The 19666-nt window shown below is 34.4% G+C and overlaps 1 protein-coding gene across 3 annotated transcripts in view; it reads right to left on the bottom strand.

Annotated features, from left to right (window-relative positions):
* PTPN4 (protein tyrosine phosphatase non-receptor type 4) overlaps nt 1-19666 on the bottom strand; it is a 175770-nt gene that overhangs the window by 130573 nt on the left and 25531 nt on the right. For all 3 annotated transcript variants that reach the window (XM_016127566.2, XM_016127565.2, XM_016127567.2), the window contains exon 2: nt 16907-17061. In XM_016127566.2, coding sequence (XP_015983052.1) covers nt 16907-17044 — 138 coding nt within the window. In that variant the 5' untranslated portion in view covers nt 17045-17061. The remainder of the gene's footprint in view (nt 1-16906; nt 17062-19666) is intronic.

The raw sequence follows: 19666 nt of genomic DNA, 5'->3' as shown, positions 1-19666 counted from the left end.
CCAAGTTGATAATCTCTTTGTTATCGAGTTCTAAGAGATCTTTTTATATTCTGGACACTAGACCCTTACTGAATATTTGACATGCAAATATTTTCTCCCATTTTGTAAGTTGTCTTTTCATTTTCTTTGGTGTCATATCTAAGAATTCATTGCTAAATCCAAGGTTATGAAGAATTACCCATGTATTATTTTATAAGTTTTATAGTTTTAGCTCTCATTCATAGTTCTCTCAGCCTCTCTGAGTTTCCTTGAAATAAAATCCTAGACAGATACCCATACTAAACTGCATGTGAAACTGACTCAAAGTAAAAGAGCAAAAGGTTTAAAAACAATTACAGTGTGGAACACATGCATGATTTTCAGTTAGGTCTCTGGATAACACAAACACACAAACACACTCACACTCACACGTAGTAGACCAAAATAGTAATGCAGAGGTTCTGGAAACCAAAATGTCATTAGAACCACAATCCACAAAAGCAGGCCATGACTTGTCTGCTACCAAAGTGAATTCCTGCTACAAAGAAGACTAAATATGGTCCAAAGTCTCATATTGCCCCAAATGTTTACATAATCCATTAGAAATGGAAGGAAAAAAAAAAACAGAAATGAAAACATAACAAAAAAATCAAGTACTAAAATGGCAAATTTGAGCTCTAACATGCAAATAATTACATGAAAGTAAATAGCCTAAGTATGTGAATAAAAAGGCAGAGGCAGAGAGAATAGGAAAAACACCAAAGTGCAACTATATATTATCTAAAAGAAACTTCTTAAATATAATTATGTATGTAAGTTTGAAGCAAAGGGATAGAAAAAGATATAACATGCAAATATTATTTTTTTAAAGGTGACAAGACCAGATAATTTTAATCAGAGGAAAAAGGACACTCCAGAACGTTCACGTACAAAAGAACATAGCTGAGAAATAAATAAAACTAAAATTAATAGAACAGGAAGAAAATTAGAAAATAGAAAAGCATAAATTTAACTAGAAATATCGATAATTTAGCAATTGCTAGAATTACAAAACTGAGTATTACCCAGAATATAGAAGTCAACAACATCGACTAACAGATCTAACTGACATTTATAGGATACTCTACTCAACAGAATACCCATTTTTTCAAGTGTCTATGGAACATTCACAAGACTATATCCTGGATCATAAAATAAACCTTACTAAATTGAAAACAACTGAAACCACATACAGTATGTTCCATAAACACAATGAAACCAATAATAAAAATAACCAACACTTAATACATTAGACACTGTTGCAAGTGTACATATATTGACACATTTAATTATCCTAACAATCCTATGAGGCAGGTACAATTAAGAATCGTTACAGAGTCCACAGGAAACATGGTTTAGGAGAGACTTCCCCAGATTGTTCCCCTTGAAACAACAATAAGTTGAACATCTAAAACTGAACAAAAAACACCCAAACTGCACACCAACAGCATGCCTGAGCATGGGATCTGTGCATAAGAGCTACCACAGGTCAGATCCCCGGTGCACTGTGAGAAATAAAGAAGCTACTTTTCGCAGCTGTCAGAGCTCCTGGGAGGGGTAGAGGAAGGGGAGAGGTTACAGTGACTTCCCTGAACAGCCCTTCCTGAGAGAGTTGTGAATTCCATGCAGCAAGTAGTAGGGCCCTGCCATTGGGGCAGAAAGCAGAGAAGCAGATGACGGACAAACAACAGTTGATTTTTAGAAGCCGCGGTTGCAAAACTGAGGCTGAGCCGCAACCCCCAACCCCCAACCCAGAGGGCCTCTCTTCCCATACCCTCCGAGACCGTCACCATGGAGCCCCAAGAGAATTTGAGCAAACACTACCGAAACAGTTGCTAACACAGACAGGGACTGAAAGTGAGGGTAGCAAGCATGATTAAATATCTACAACCAAATAAAGGTACTATATAGAGGCATTATTAAGGCTTTATATAAAGCAGCAACCCGAGAGGCTTAGACGCCACCTACTGGAAACCAAAAGAAAAGCACCTTCTTTGCAGCAGACTAAAGAGAGCTTTATATAATAAATCTTCTTACTGGAAAAAAAGCAGAATACATTTCCATTAATGCCCAGGCAAAGAAATTGTCCATTAAACACCATGAACAACCAATGTGACAAGGCATCTCAGAAAGAAAGAGAAAAATCTCCAGAAAATAAGCTTACAGACATAGAAATAAGCAACTTAAATTACAGAGAATTCAGGATGGTACCTCTGAAAAAAACTAAGTGAGTTCTGAAATGAGTCATATCAACAATTTCAGGAATTGAAAATACAACTAGATGAGCATAGCAAAAACAACAGAATAGAACTTCTGGAGATAAAAAAGAAACAAATTGCAAGAGTTGAAAAATAAAATAGCAAACTTGGGAAATAGAGTTGACCAAATGGAGGAAAGGAGCAGTGATATCGAAGACAGAAATCTATAACTAAATCGGATGAAAAGAGAAATCAAAGAATGAAAGAGAAATACAAGAACTAGCTGATACCACTAGGACAGGAAACATAAGAATGGGCATTCTCGAAGGCGAGAAAAAGGAGCAGGGACTAGAAAGCACTTTTAGACAAAATTCACAACTGATGAGAATTTCCCAAATCTAAGGAATGAGCTGGAGCTTGGAATTCAAGGAGTCAACAGAACACCCAATTATCTCAACCCAAAAAGGCCTTCACCAAGACACATTGTATTAAAATTATCAAAAATCAACAACAAAGACAGAATTCTCAGGGCAGCCAGGAAGAAGAAAATGGTAACTTATAAAGGAAAACCTATTAAGATTATCAGACTTCTCAGCATAGACCTTACAAGCCAGAAAGGAATGGAATCAAATATTTAAACTATTAAGTGAAAGAAAATACCAGCCTAGAATAATGCATCCAGCAAAGCTCTCCTTTAGATATGAAGGAGAAATAAAGACATTTTCAGACATACAAAAATTGAGGGACTTTTCCACTACGAGGCCTGCAGTACAGGAAATCCTGAAAGGAGTCAGCTCACCTAAAAGAAAATGACCAAAAAAAACCCCAAAACAAAAAACCCATAATTAGAAGTAAAGTGACTACCAGGCAAATCGAAGCAGAAGAGTGCAACCCTTACTAAGAATAGGGCATTATAAGCTTAAATAATAATAAGAGAATTGCTATAGCAAAACAGTAATGAATGTTCAGCATACATAGGCACAAACTGAGACAACAGCAGAAAAGGGAAGGATTTGAAAATCCAAAATCACAAAGGGGAAATGGAGATAAGGCACACGCAGAAGAAAATGGACTAATATATATATACATAATAATATATATACACTACATATATATACTATATCTATATATATATGCTATCCTCTGCCTACTCATAACAGTAACCAAACGCCAAAGGACTGAAATATATAACATAAAACAAGAAGAACCAGAGGGAAAACACATAAAAGCCAACCAAAATAAAGAAAACAGAAACACAAGGAAAAGGAAACAGTGGAAACATCGAGCTACCAGAAAGCAAAAGATAAAATGGCTTTAAGAAGAAATGGTTATATTTCAATAATCACCCTAAATGTTAATGAACTGAACTCACCAATAAAAAGGCATAGAGTTGCAGAATGGATCAAAAATAAAACCCTGGAGGCAACCATATGCTGCCTCCAGGAGACACATCATAGCTCCAAAGACAAATAGAGATTCCAAGTGAAAGGGTGGAAAATGATATTTCAAGCAAATGGCATTCAGAGAAAAGAGGGCGTAGCAGTACTAGTATGAGATGAAGCAGACTTCAAAATAAAAAAGGTAAAAGAAAGATACTGAGGGCCACTTCATAATGATGAAGGGAATCATGCACCAAGAAAACATAACACTTATCTATGCTCCCAATCAGGGAGCCCCGAAATATGTAAAGCAATTACTAACAGAACTAATGGGAGAAATAGACCCAAACACTACTGTAGTAGGGGACTTAAATACTCCACCGTTGGATATGGACAGATCATCCAAACAGAAAATCAATAAGGAAATAACATCTTTAAATGACACATCTGACCAAGTGGACATAAATGACATTTACAGAGCCTTCCATCCCCAAACAGCTACTTATACATTCTTCTCTAGTGCACATGGAACATTCTCAAGGATTGACCACATACTGGGACACAGAGACAGCTTCAACAAATATAAGAGGGTTGAAATCATTCCAACCATATTCTCTGATCATAATGCTTTGAAACTGGAGATCAATTGCAAAAAGAAATCAGGAGGAACCACAAATACATGGAGATTAAACAACATGCTACAGAGGAATAACTGGGTCAGGTAAGAAATAAAAAGAAAGATCAAAAGATACATACTAAGAATGATAATAATAGCACAACATATCAAAACTTTTGGGACACGGCAAAAGCAGTCATAAGAAAGTTCATATCATTATAGGCCTAACTCCAAAAACAAGAATGAGCCCAAATAAACAACCTAATGCTTCATCTTAAAAAACCAGAAAAGGAAGAATAAATGAAACCTAAAGTCAGCAAAAAGAAAGAATCAAAATTAGAGCAGAAATAAAGAAAATTGAAAACAAAACAAAACAAAACAAAAATAGAAGGTTAATAAAATTTACAAACCCCGGGCTAGACTCAGTAAAGGAAGAGAAAGGGCACAAATAAACAAAATCAGGGTTGAAAGATGGGAAATTATGACTGACACTGCAGAAATACAAAGGATCATATGAGAATAATATGAAAAAGCATATAACACTAAATTTAATGACCTAGAAGAAATGGATCAGTACTTAGAAAAATACAATCTTCCTAGACTGAATCAAGAAGAACTGGAAGATCTAATTAGACCAATCAGCGGTATGGAAATTGACACAATCATCAAAAAACTACCAAAAAGTAAAAGTCCAGGACCAGATGGCTTCACCAGTGAATTCTACCAAATATTCAAAGATTTAATACCTATTCTCCTCAAACTCTTCCAAAAAATCGAAGAGGAGGCAATACTTCTTAACTCATTTTATGAGGCCAGTATTGCCCTCATACCAAAACCTAGTAAAGATAACATAGAAAAAGAAAACTGCAGACTGGTATCTCTCATAAACACACATGCAAAAATCCTAAGATCCTAGCGAACCAAATACAGCAACATATTAAAAAGATTACACACCACGATCACATGAGCTTCATCCCAGGGACACATGGATGGTTCAACATACGCAAATCGATTAATGTGCTACACCACATAAATAAATTAAAAAATAAGAATCATATGATCACATCAATAGATGTAGAAAAAGCCTTAGACAAAATACAACATCCATTTATGATCAAAACACTTCAAAAAATCGTATAGAAAGAAAGTACCTTTAACATAATAAAGGCCATGTATGACAAACTCTTAGCCAACATAATACTTAATGGTGAAAAAATTAAAAACCTTCCCTCTAAGATCAGGAATAAGGCAAGGCTGTCCACTATCGTCACTGTTATTCAATATAACATTGGAGGTCCTAGTGAGTACAATCAGACAAGAGAAAGATATAAAAGGCATCCAAATAGGAAACAACAACAACAAAAATATCAAATTGTCACTATTTGCGAATGACATGACTCTCTATACAGAAAATCCTAGAGATTCCACAAGAACACTACTAGAAACAATAAGCAAATACAATAATGTCTCTGGATACAAAATCAACTTTCAAAAATCCATAGTGTTCCTATACTCTAATAATGAAGTGTCAGAAAAATAAATGGAAAAAATAATTTCTTTTGCAACTGTAACAACAACAAAAATACTAAGGAATAAATCTAACAAAACATGTGAAGGACCTATATAATGAAAACTATAAGACCCTATTAAAAGAAATAGAAGAAGATACAAAAAATGGAAATCGATTCTGTGTCCTTGGATTGGAAGAATCAACATAGTTAAAATGACCATATTACCTAAGGCATTATATAGATTTAATGCACTCCACATCAAAATCTCATTGATTTTTTTAAAGAAGTAGGAAAAAAAATCAGATTTATATGGAAACACAAAAGATCCCAAATTGCCAAAGCCATCCTGAGAAAAATGAACGAGGCTGGAGGCATCACTCTGCCCGACTTCAAATTATACTACAAAGCAATAGTAATCAAAATGGCATGGTACTGGCAGCAAAACAGACACACAGATGAGTGGAATCAAGAGTTAAAAGCAAACTCATATTTATATGAGCCAGTAATTTTTGACAAATAAGCTAAAAACATACAGTGGAGAAAGGAAAGCCTCTTCAATAAATGGTACTGGGAAACCTGGAAAGCCACCTGCAAAAGAATGAAACCAGACTGTTGGTCTATCACTGCACATCAAAACTAACTTCAAATGGATTATGAACCTGAATATAAAACCTGAAATGATAAAATGCATAGCAGAAAACACAGGAACTAAACTCATGGACCTTAGACTTAAAGAGAATTTTATGAATTTGACCTCCAGTGCAAGGGAAGTAAAAGTAAAAATATTTGAATAAAACCATATCAAACTAAAATGCTTCTGCACAGCCAAAGAAGCCAGCCACCATCAACAAGGCAAAGAGACAATCATCTGAGTAAGGAAATAATTTGCAAACAATGCCTCCAATAAGCGCCTAATATCCAAAATATACAAAGAACTCATATAACTCAATAATAACAAAAAAGCAAATGATCCAATCAAAAAATGGGCAGAGGACCTGAAAAGACACTTTCTCAAAGAGATGACAAATGGCCAACAAGCATATGAATAGATGCTCAACATCGCTAGCTATTAGGGATATGCAAATGAAAACCACAATGAGATACCATCTCACACCTTTTAGAATAGAGAAGATGTGGAGAAAAAGGAACCCCTATACACTGCTGATGAGACTGCAAACTGGTACAGCCGCTATGGAAAACAGTAGGAAGGTTCCTCAAGAAACTAAGAATTGATCTACTATATGATCCAACAGTCTCTTTACTGGGTATTTACCCCCAAAAAACTTGAAAATATTTATGGAAAAAGATATATGCACACTGATGTTCACAGCAACTTTATTCACAGAGCAGTGGCCACGACATGGAAGCAACTGAAGTGCTTACAATAGATGACTAGATAAAGAAGATGTGGTATATATAGACAATGGAATATTACTATAAGAAGAGATGAAATACTGCCATTTGCAACAACGTGGATGGACCTCGAGATAATTATTCTAAGCAAAATAAGCCAGACAGAAAAAGTTAAACAGAACACGATGTCACTTATATGTGGCAATATAAACCTAAAAGCACTAAACAAACAAGACAGAGACTTATGGACATGGACAATAGATTAGTGGTTACCAGAGGGGAGGAGGGGAGAAAGGGAGTGGGGGAGGTAGATGGAGTAAAAGAGGTCAAATATGTGGTGACAGAAGGAAATCTAATTATGGGCAGTGAACACACAATGCAATGTATATATATATGCCTTACTGTTGAATTGTACACCTAAAACTTACTGGATTTTGTTAATCAATGTCACCATAATTGTAAAAAAGGTAGAAAAAAACCCACAAAATATTAATGATGAGTAATTTAATCAGTCACTACAAAAATGTAGCACTAATGTGTACTGGAGAAATAATCTTTTCAAAAGAGAGGTCTGGCCTTTGCCCTCAGCTACTGGGAGGTGATCTCTAGGCCCTTGAAATGCCCTACTAATGAGAGTGTCTTTGTTTGCTTGGGGGCTTTGGTCACTGGACAGCCTAACAACATAATTTATTTATGATGCAGGCTTTGTGCCACATCACATCAGTTCTGACCTCAGGAGGAATTGGAGACTAAGAACATTTGTCCTGACCTCTGGGAGAGGCTATAGAGATTACTTAAGTCACAAAGGGAGTATGTGATTGAGTCCCAGTCAAAAATTTGGACATCAAAGCTTGGGGGAGCTTTCCTCTTTCGAAATACTCTGTGCACATTATCAGACATGATGGCCAGTAGGAGATAACGTCATCCATGACTCCATGGGAAGAGGACTAGAAGTTCTGTTTAGACTCCTTCTGAACTCTGCCGAATGCATCTCTTCTCTTGGCTAATTTTAATCTGTATCCTTTCTCTGTAATAAATTGTAAGCATGAACTTTCAATGAGTTCCATGAGTACTAATATCCCCAAAACTTAGGGTGGTTTTAAGCACATCCCAAGCTTGCAACTGGTGTCAGAAGTGTAGGTAGTATGGTGTATACTGAGCCCACTAAATGTTGAGCTTTGGCTAATTCTGGGGTAAGTAAAGAGATATATAGAAGAGGAAAAAAGATATAGAAAAAGAGCAAGATGGAATATTACATTTCTAAAGCATCTACTAGAATTCCTACTGAGTGCTTTCTGTTCATTCGATCCTGATAACTCCAATGTAATAGATCTTATTTCGACTTTATATATTGTGTATAAAGTATATATTTTATTTAATTGTTAGTTATATATAAAAGTCAAGTAAGTGAAATGATGCCACAGAGCACACATTTATTAGGTGGAGGATACAACTCTAGCCTTTCAGATTCCAAAGCCCATGCACTTCACACTATATTATGCTGCCTCCCTAACATTACAATGCTTCCCCTATCAATTATTTAGAAAACATTTGGTCTTAATTTTTACATCACTATATGTTTAAATGATCTGTCTGTGATAGTCTTAATACTTAAAATCCAGGACCAGATCTATGTAGTTCTTTGCAGAATTAGCATAGTTGCCACCCGAGTTAATTCTTGATGAAAGAAAATGAAAGTCACCTTATATTAAATTCAAAGTTAAGGAAAATCAAAGAATATGTGGTAAATCCAAAGTTGCGAGTTAACTGCATACTAAAATTAAACACCTATTCAATGTATTAAGTGCCTATGTACCTTCAGATTTCTGTAATATGGGAAAAAATTAAATAGCTGCAAAAGAAATAGCAAAAACTATAAGCTCTGAAGTTTATTATAAACAAATCAAAGAAAGCATCAAAAGGAAATGTCTACACATTCAGAAAAAATTTCATAACAGTATTACTAATCCCTCATATATTACAGCTGTTGCTTTTCTTTGTGGAAACTAAACAAACTGTTACATTAAAAATTATGTGTAGAAACCAAAAGGATAAAAGAGACATAAAATCAGTTACTAGGGAAAATTTTTAAGAGGAAGACATATTACTACACTGAATTCCCAAACAGGAGAAAAGAATTTCTGTATGTGTACATGCAATGCATGTACATACTCAAGTCCCAGGTTGTTTCATTTTAAACTTTTGGAAGTATAATTATCTTAAGTCTTATTATTGAAAATGTTAAATAAGGCTAACTGGATGTTACCTTTAACACAAAACCAAATTTCTAATATATAGATACTTAACTATCTAATTTGACTAAGAATAACATTCTAAGTGAGTACAAAGATGAGAAGCAATTTCTTTTCTACAGTGTAGTGATCAGCAGAGTCCAACTGGCAACACCAAAATCAGCCTCTGGGCAGAGGGTCACATTGGGCACCAGGAATTCCTCTGATTATTCCTGGGTCCATAGGGGACTCGGAACAGGATTGATTACCCAGGGGCGGGAAACAGGCAGGCAGTGGGGCATCAGAAAATGATTCAGGTAGCTTACTTATGTGATTACAACTATATCTCTTTTCATGGTCACCAACACATTTCCAATAAATACTGAAAGCTTGTTTGCAAGTTCTAGGAGGGAAAAGGAGAACAGGACACACCTATCTGAGAAGGGCATGCTATACATCTTCAAGAGAGATACACAGAGAGCAGACAAAGTAGGCCCCACGCTAACCACCTGGTTTTATCAGATTAACCATGGAAATCAGTGGCCTAGACAGACAGCCCTTTTTTGTATAGTACAAAAAACAAAATAGAACAAAAACCACAGCATGATGGTAAAAACACTTAAATGATTATTCCCTCAAAGATTATTTATAAGTCATAGGGTAATATATTACCAATCCTGTGTTCCATGCATACAGTGAATACAGTAGTTGAGATAAACAGTGTGAACTAAAATATTTATGAATTGTTTTTAAGATGCTGGATATATAAGCAACAAACTCAAAATTGTTAAATAATTAAGTGTTGAGAATTATCAGCCAAGGAAAATTTCTGATAAGAGCTAAGCCCAGCTTAACTAGGGTTAAGGTACTTCTCAAATGTGACAAATGACTTATAAGTCAAAACCTTCTAAAATGACAAACCCAATGGCCCACCTGTTTAGGGCCTCATCTTTAGAAAGCAAGTGCCATTTTATCCCCCTCACCAAATTGGTATATCTTCAGACTAATCTGATTTTAGGATATTCATACATTTACTACTATTAACTAAGTCCTGAATCCTTCTATTTGGTTCAACTATTTGGCTCAACTGTACAAGGGATCAAAGAACACAGCAAACAATATGTTAAATGTTTCCGATCAAAATCTACTTATATCTAAGTATATCTATATAACAAGATATAGTTTAACAATTTAAAACAACCAGGACTTTCAGTTCTTGTCATGATGGAATAGCTAATGTTGGCATACCCTCCTGCTATAAAAATCTATAAAAGCCGAACCAGATATACCAAAACAAACAAACAAAACCAAACCAAGAACAATAACAATAACAACAAAAACCCCACTACTTGCAGGCATCAGACAACCAACACAGAGCTATGATCCTCAACAGAAGAGAACCAGATGAATCAAATCCAATATTCACACTAGCTTTCTCATTGAGAGAAAACAATGGTATAGAGAAACAGAGCCCAAGCAGAGAGTGGTAATCTTACTAGGATGAGACAATTAAAATTAATGTTTGGGGCTGCTAAGGTGGCTGGGTTTTGAAGGGAGGTTATTAGAGAAGAAAGAGTCAAAGAGAAAAAGCTATAAAAATCTGCATAAAAATCCCCCTCTGGTACTCATATGCCTCCTAGGCTATGCATGCACAAGGTTAGACTCCTAGAAGCCTAGGAGAGAATAACTGTTCGGGGGCTGCTGGCTAAAAACGAAGATTTCAGAAGTTGCACAGTTCAGAAGAAATGAAATTCAGGTTTGATCAGAGGACAGAGACCTTGATGAATACTTCAGGCATTTGAGACCCTAGACAATCCATTCCCCAGGAATGAGAACAAAGCTGAAATACCTTAACAAAACCTATAACTAAGCCTCCATAGGATCAAAGTGATCACTGGCAATTTATCTGTCTGCCAGAATAAATTTCAATACTATTTAGAGGAAGATAACAATCCAGAGCTTCTATAACAGGTGTCTATAAGGGCCAGAAAGCAAATATTTTGGGGCTTTGAGGGCCATTCATAGTCTACATGGCATAGTCATTAAAAAAAAAAAAAAACCTTTAAAAATGTAAAAACTATTCATAGCTCTTTGGTCACACAATAATTGGCATATGGGCCATAGTATACTGTCTGCTACTCTACATTACACTCACAGTATCCATCATACAGTGCAAAGTCAGTACAATTAATTAGCAAGGAAAGTGACTGATAATCAAGAGACAAAAGCAACCAACAAAAACAGACAAGAGTGATATACACATTGGTCTTAGTATGTGAGGGCTTTAAAATAACTACAATTAACATATTAAAAACAAAAGAATAAAGAAAATGGATTAAAATATAAAGTATTTCACAAATTATAATCTATAAAAATGATCATAAAGACATTCTAGAACTACAAAATATGTGAAATACAGAAACTCATTGGATGGGTTTAACAGCACAAGAAGCGCAGTGAAAAAATATTAACACTAAGACAGATTAACAGCTATGCAAAGCACAGAAAGAAATTATAAACAAACAAAAAAATAAGACTTATGTTAGAATTAACATGCAGTAAAACAGTCTAACATATATGTAGCTAGAGTCCAGGAGAGAAGAGAAAATGAGAAGCAATATATGAATCAGTAAAGGATAAGTTTTCAAAAAGAAATAACCTACAGATTCAAGAAGCTTACTGAATACCAAAAAGGCTACACACACACACACACACACACACACATCTGGGTATACTATAGACAAGTGACTAAAAATCAAAGACAAAGAAAAACATCTTAAAAATAAAGAACATATATCTTGTCCTTCAGGAGAAAAACACTAAGAATGAAAAATTATTTCCCAAGAGAAACAATGAAAGCCCAAGAAACAGCATCTTTAAACTACTAAAGAAAAAAATATCAACATAGAATTCTATATCCAGCAAAAATATCCTCCAAAACATGAAGAGGAACTATAGACATATTCAAATAAACAAAAAGCTAAAAGAATGTGTCGCTAACAGACTCTACTTCAAAGATTAAAAAAAGAATTTCCTTAGCATTAAGGGAAATGACTAGATGGAAGCATGGATATATAAGAATGAACAGCTGCAGAAAATATAGATATGAAGGTAAATATAATACATTATTGATTGTTTAAGCAATAACAATGTCTTGTAGGGTTTATAACAAATGAAGGGGATGGTAAAAATACATAACAATAGCAAAATAGAAGGCAAGTAAATGGACTTAAACCGCTTTAAGGCTTTTGTATTTGGGAGAAACATGGTATAAGTACTAAATAAAGGTAGCTTTTTGTAAGTCAGGACACATTTTGTAATTTTTATGGTAATCGCTATAAACATGATATTAATAGTTTAACCAAAAAAGCTAATTAAGGAGATAAAATGAAGTAAGAAATGCAGAGACATAAGGGAATCCTTTTAGGTGAGGAAAGTATTCAATGCCTTAATCTGATAGTGGTTCCACAGATGCATACATATATAAATATCACTGAGTTGTATACTGAAGATTTCTGCACTGTTCTATATAATAAACAAAAAAAAATCTATATATACTTTCTAGAGTAGGGAGACAAAGCTGCAGAATATTTCTAAATAAATTTCAACATATTCCCCCAAATTTAATGGCTTATGGCTATTTTCTGAAAAATTTTCCAGAATGTATATTAGACACTCGATACTTCTCATTGAATGAAGTATGAGTAACCACAATTTTACTGAACTTATGGTATTACTGCCCAGATAAAAAATAACCTAATTCTCAAAAAAGTAATACTTGACAATTGCTTCCCTTTTTACTTTTAAAGAATAAACTGGCATATTTACATTTTCCATGTATGTATATTTTTTAAAAATGTGTTCCTCTTTATTTTATTTACAGTTTATTTTTATTATAGTGACATCGGTTAACGAAATCCATAAGTTTCAGGCATACAATTCAAAAGTAATGCGCACACACACACACACACACACACACACACATATATGCATTGTGTTTTCACCACTCATAGTTAGATTTCTTTTCATATATTTGATCCCTTTTACCCCATCTACCTCCCCTTCCTCTTCTCTGCTCACCACTAGTCCACTGACCATGTCCATGAGTCTCTGTTTGTCCTGCTTATTTGTTGCTTTTCTGTTTATATCCCACATGTAAGTGATATCATGTGGTTTTCAACTTTTTCTGTATGGCTTATTTCATTTAGCATGATTATCTCAAGATTCACTATGTATTTTTAAACACTACTGCCAGGAGACCAAATGGGTTTTGGAAATAGTACATGTACAAGATTGTACATATGTGAAAATACCATATATACATATAAACAATTAGCATGACTGCTGTTTTGTGGAATTTTAATAATAACAACAACAATATTCTTCTAAGAAAATATTTCTGAATCTAAAGAATAGATCAACTGGATCACAAGTGATAGAGGAAAGAAGAACCAATCCTTCTAAATGTATATATGAGTCAGACACAAACAGTAACTTCAGAAATATTCTCATTTAATTCTAAGCATCCTATGCAAGGCAGATATTATTCTCCCTTACCAAATGAAGAACCTGAAACACAGAAAGGTAGAGCAACTTGATTAGAACCACAGAGCAAGTAAGTCTTCAAAATAAAGACTTACAAATTCATCATCAAATAATTGACTAGGAAATCTTTCAAAAGAAGCAAATGTCATTATCAGTAACAGATTTATGCATGACAAATATGATATTAGACCAAACAAACTATACCTCCTTGATGAAAACACAACAGAATTAAATAACCCAAGAAATATGGTAAATTTAATTTTACGCAACTATAAATATAACTGATAGTATTCTAGTGATATAGTTTAGGAAAAAAACATTTCAAAGTAGAGGAAGAAAATCTTTAAAGATCTATCATATACTATGATGCTTGAATTTTCAAATACTATGAAATTTGGCAAATCATCACATCCTTAGTGCAAAAAGATGATGGATCATGTTATCTAATTTTATTCAAAATATCTTTGTAAACAGTAAATTCTCCTTCAGGGCAGACACCGAAAATCAATCCAAGGTCAAGGTTAAACGCAGCAGACTGAACACAAATGTTTGCTTGAAACACACTAAAGTAACAGTGAAGGCAGATATCAAAGCAAGTCTGTTTAATAACAGCACCCTCTGTGACTAACTCCCCTCACTTCCCCCTTCCTACTGCCAATATTTGTAAGAAAGAGATTTCTTACTCTCTAAAGAAAATGACATGTAGTAGTGTGTAAGTTTAAGGTATAAAACATGATGATTTGATACACATATATAGTTGACCCTTCAACAATGCAAGGGTTAGGTGCACTACCCCTCATCCAGTCAAAAATCTGTATGTAACTTATGACTCCCCAAAATCTTAGTTGTCCTTCAGTATCTGCAGGGGACTGATTCCAGAACCCTGCGCAGACACCAAAATCCACAGATGTTCATCTCTTATATAACATATCATAGAACAATGCATGCAATTAGCCCTCTGCATCTGCAGATTGAAAATACTGTTTTTGATCCCCGATAGGTTGAATCTGCAGATGCAAACCCTGGGGTTACAAAGAGCCTACAGTATATTTGAAAAAATCCATGTGTAAGTTGACCTGTGCAGTTTAAACCTGTGTTGTTCAAGGGTCAACGACATATCGTAAAATGATTACAATAAGGTTAGCACATCTATCAACTCATATAATTACCTTTTTTGGTGTGCGTGGTGAGAACATTTAATATTTATTCTCTCAGCATCTTTCGAGTATCTAATACAGTATTGCTGACTATAGTCACCATGCTCTACCTTAGATCTCCAGAACTTACCTTATAACTGGAAGTTTGTGCCCTTTGACCAAAATCTCTCCATTTCCTCTACTCTCCAGACCCCTGGCAACTACCATTCTACTCTCTGTCTCTATGAGTTCAGCTGTTTTACAATCCACGTGAATGAAATCATACAGTATTTGTCTTTGTCCAACTTACTTCGCTTAGCCTAATACCTAGGTCCAAACATGCTGTCACAAATGGTAGGATTTTTGAAGATAAATAATTTATATTACTTAAAGATTTCAAAGTATAGAAACAGCAGGCCTCCCTTAACTGCAGGGGATATGTTCCAAAAGCTCCAGTGAATGAATGCCTGAAACTATGGATAGCACCAAACTCTATATACACTATGTTTTTTCCTATACGTGCACACCACCTACGATAAAGTTTAATTTATAAATTAGGCACAGTAAAAGATTAACAACAACAATAATAAAATAGAACAATTATAACAATATACTATAATAAGTTATGTGAATGTTGTCTCTCTCTGATAACTAACACAGCTACTAAGGGGCTAACAGGTGAGTAGCATATACAGTGTGAATATGTTGGACAAAGGAATGATTCACATCATGGAGCAGGATGGTGCAAAATTTCATCCTACTACTCAGAATGAAATGCAATTTAAAACTTATGAATTGTTTATTTCTGGAATTTTCCATTTAACACTTTTGGACCATAGTTGACCATAAGTACCTGAAACTGTAGAAAGCAAATTGTGGATAAGGGGAGGACTACTGTACCCGGGGAAAAGAGCAAGAAATGGATGAAGGTGTTATCCTGGAGATGTAGAAATGAGGAATAAGGAATTCCTCATATTCCAGTTTGACTATAGACTATGTATTATATACTATTATCTTCATAACATTAAATTTGGGGGTGTGATACTATGATACTATGGTAATTTATGAGATTCTTACACTGTTGAAGTGCTGGCAGGTGAAATGTACCACTTGAAGAAATTTCAGAAAAAAACACATAGAAAAAGAAAAAGAAAGCAAATGTGCAAAATGTTGACAACAGGTCAATCTAGGTAAAGGGTGTGTGGATATTCATTACTAATTCCTTTACCTTTTCTATAGGCATGAATTTTTTAAGATAAAAAAGAGTACCAGTAACACTACTGATAAGAGCCCAAAGTGGAAACAATCCAAATATACACTAACAGTAAATGGACAAGTAAATGGTAACAAATAAATGGACAAGCAAATTATGGTATGTTCATATATAACGGAGTACTATACAGAACTATACAGTACTATACAACTACTGTTAACGTAACACATGGATAAACCAAAGAATGTTGAGCAAATAAAGCTATACACAAATTAGATGAACAGATATTTCTTGAATATTTTGGACAAAACTTGGATAAGGCCATGGCTGTCATTTATCTTTGTTTGGTAAAAGTTATATTCAGACCATACAAATACGATTACAACGAAAATGTATAAATTATTTAGAAGAACAAATTCTTTTCAAGCATCTTCAAGCACATTTATAAAAAGCATCTATATATTATTATCGATCTGTTCTACTAATTGATCAAATGCATTGCTGGTTTGTCAACTTTTTAAAAGACCCAATTTGAACTGGAACTTATACTTGATAGTTACAAACTCATACTACACTGACTTTTCTTCATTTAGTAAGGGTTTCAAACTTTACTACAACTAAACAATTTTAGTTTTAAAATATAACCTAAATTCACATTTATAACGAGAATATTTTCAAAAGAAAGAGAGAGACATAAAATACTTACATTAACTTTGAAAGCTTGTACAGTGTTATCCAGAAGAAGGATGTTGCAAACAACCTCTGTATGCTGTCTGTCTCGGGCCAACTCTGATGCTCGTACATTGTAGGTTCTGCCAGCAGGCAATCGGAAACGTGAGGTCATTACTGTCCGCACAAGGTCTAAGTTGAAAAGAAAAACAGGTCACCAAGTAAAAGAATAATTCAAGATACAAAATAGTTCAAAACAAAATTCTACTAGCAAGAACAAAGCAGTTCAAAGTTTTGAAACAGCCAGATAAGAATCATAGGTATAAAAAAAAGATACTACATATAGAGTTAATGATTTAAACTAAAATTATAAACTACCTGGAAGAGAAGCTTTATTTTTAACTGTTTCATTAGGAAAATATAAATTTAGGAGTAGCCAAAAATGGAAAGAATATGCTACTTCAGGAAGTTGGACATTATTCACTGATGCAAATATTAAAAAAAACACTGTAAAGTGGCAACAAGTATAAAGATTATTAAACTCAGAAGGCCCCCCTCTTTGTTAAAACTTAAGGTTTGGGAAAACATGGGAGTTTGTTTTTAAATATAATAATAACCATCATTTTAATTATCTTCAAATTCAAACTAATCCTAATAGGATTATTCTTATTATTCTTAAGAAAACAAAAACAAAAACTTAAAACTACAGATCTTTGCTTCTCAAATTTGTAACTAGAGGGAAAAATATGCTGCTTATAAAGGAGCAGATATCACACTGGTGTGAGCAACATTTGATATTTAAAGACAACGAAGATGTAGTTTTGAAGTCTGAAAGTTATTTGAAACAAAATTATATACCCAAAAGTTAGAATTCATGTGGAAGAATAAAGCTAAAGACATTTTCGGACATTCAAGAATTCAAAGTTTAAAATCCATAAAACTTCGCTCTTAAAGATAATTAGATAAAGGAAATAAATTACACTAGAAAGTACGAGCATATAAAATGTTTTAAAATGGATAAGCAATAAGTAGTAAGACATTTGAATGAGTAAGCAAAAAGTGATAAAAAGAAACACCATTTAAAATTGGTGGTATTCAGTAACTGCAGTTGACACCACTGACTGTTAATGTCAAGAGGACTAAAGCTACAAGTAAAAGTCAATCTTACATAAGTATGCAAATTGAAAAGAGGGAATCAGCTTTAGCATGTTGACAGGGGAACTAACCAAATAAGATTTACCAATTAAAAGACAGTGATTGGGAGTTTCTGGTTCCATATGTTATGAGCCTGAAAGTCCCCACTCCATCCTAACAAGTAAAAATATGAACAAACAGGATTATCAGCAACTCTACTTGGATCCATAAGAGAGAGAGGACACAGGACAAAGCGCTGCCCTTAAAACTGGAGAGACAGGCAATTATGAAGAGTCACGGATTACTGGAGTACAGGCTGACAAGCAGAAACTACCATGGGAACCAGTGCGTGAGTAGGAAAACCTGAATTGTAACTGACAATTGCAGGAGGCTCAGTGTGGACAATTCTGTGAGTTAAAAATTCCAGGGGGACTCAGTCATAGGAGGGGCTCCCATAATATTGTGAGATTTACTTCCAGGAGCTCAACCTGATTCTCACAGTAAATATCAGAGAAAAACATGTTTAAGTTTCCCACAAGTTGGGTGGGGTGATCATTATGAAAAATACCAGAGCAATCTCTTCTCAAGAAGGCCTACCCTCATTATGTGTAGAGCTAGATGGGTGCTAGAGTAATCAAGGGGACTGCTTCATAAACTGTATAAATGTCTAACCAATGTACTGTATACATAAAGGTAATTTAAAATAAAAATTTTTAGTGTGTGTGTGTGTGTGTGTGTGTGTGTATATATATATATATATATATATATATTTTTTTTTTAATTTCAGAAGAAATTAGTTAACCAGTGCCTAACTGACCTGGTGCAAGGAAAATCTCCAACTTGAGCTGAATCTAGCCTTCCAGTGGGAGAAGAAAAATACTCAACTCCAGGTAACTCTAACCATCCTATTCCACATAAAGGGAGAGAAAAAAACTGAGAAACACTTGTGAAGTGTACAATCCAGAAGCAAAGGTTCACTAAAACACAGAGCTAACCATAGCACTAAAGAACACTTCCTCTATCCCCACATGTTAAGGGCCTATTTACATCAGTTTCTTTTAGGAGGATATCATGCCTTCCTATCAAGAAAAATTTACAAGGTATACCAAAAGGCAAAAAACACACTGTGAAGAAACAGAGCAAATATCAGGCCAGACATGGAAGGGATGTTGGAATTATCAGACAGGGAATTTAAAATAACTATGATTAATATGCTAAGGGATCTAATGGATAAGGTAGACAGCATGTAAGAACAGATGGGCAATGAAAGCATAGAGATAGAAATCCTAAGAATGAACCAAAAAGAAATGTTACAGGTAAAAAACACAAAAGATATGAAGAATGTCTTTGATAGGCTGGCTTATTAGTACATGAGAACATGAGCAAGAATCTCTGAGCTACAGAATATACCAATAGAATCCTCAAAAAATGAAAAGCAAAGAGTGAAAGACTTAAAAAAAAGAACAGAATATCCCAAAACTGTGAGACTACTACAAAAAGTATGACATACATGTAATGGGAATACCAGAAGGAAAAAATAAAGAACAAAAAAATGTTTGAAACAATAGTGACTGAGATTTCCCCAAATTAATGCCAAACATCAAACCAAAGATCCAGGAAGCTCAGAAAACACCAAGAAGGAAAAATGCTACCCACCCCACCA

The sequence above is a fragment of the Rousettus aegyptiacus genome, unplaced genomic scaffold, assembly GCF_014176215.1.
Source record: "Rousettus aegyptiacus isolate mRouAeg1 unplaced genomic scaffold, mRouAeg1.p scaffold_m13_p_2, whole genome shotgun sequence".
NCBI lineage: Eukaryota > Metazoa > Chordata > Mammalia > Chiroptera > Pteropodidae > Rousettus > Rousettus aegyptiacus.
Note: the sequence above shows the minus strand (reverse complement) of the source record. Positions and strands in the feature narration are given on the sequence as shown.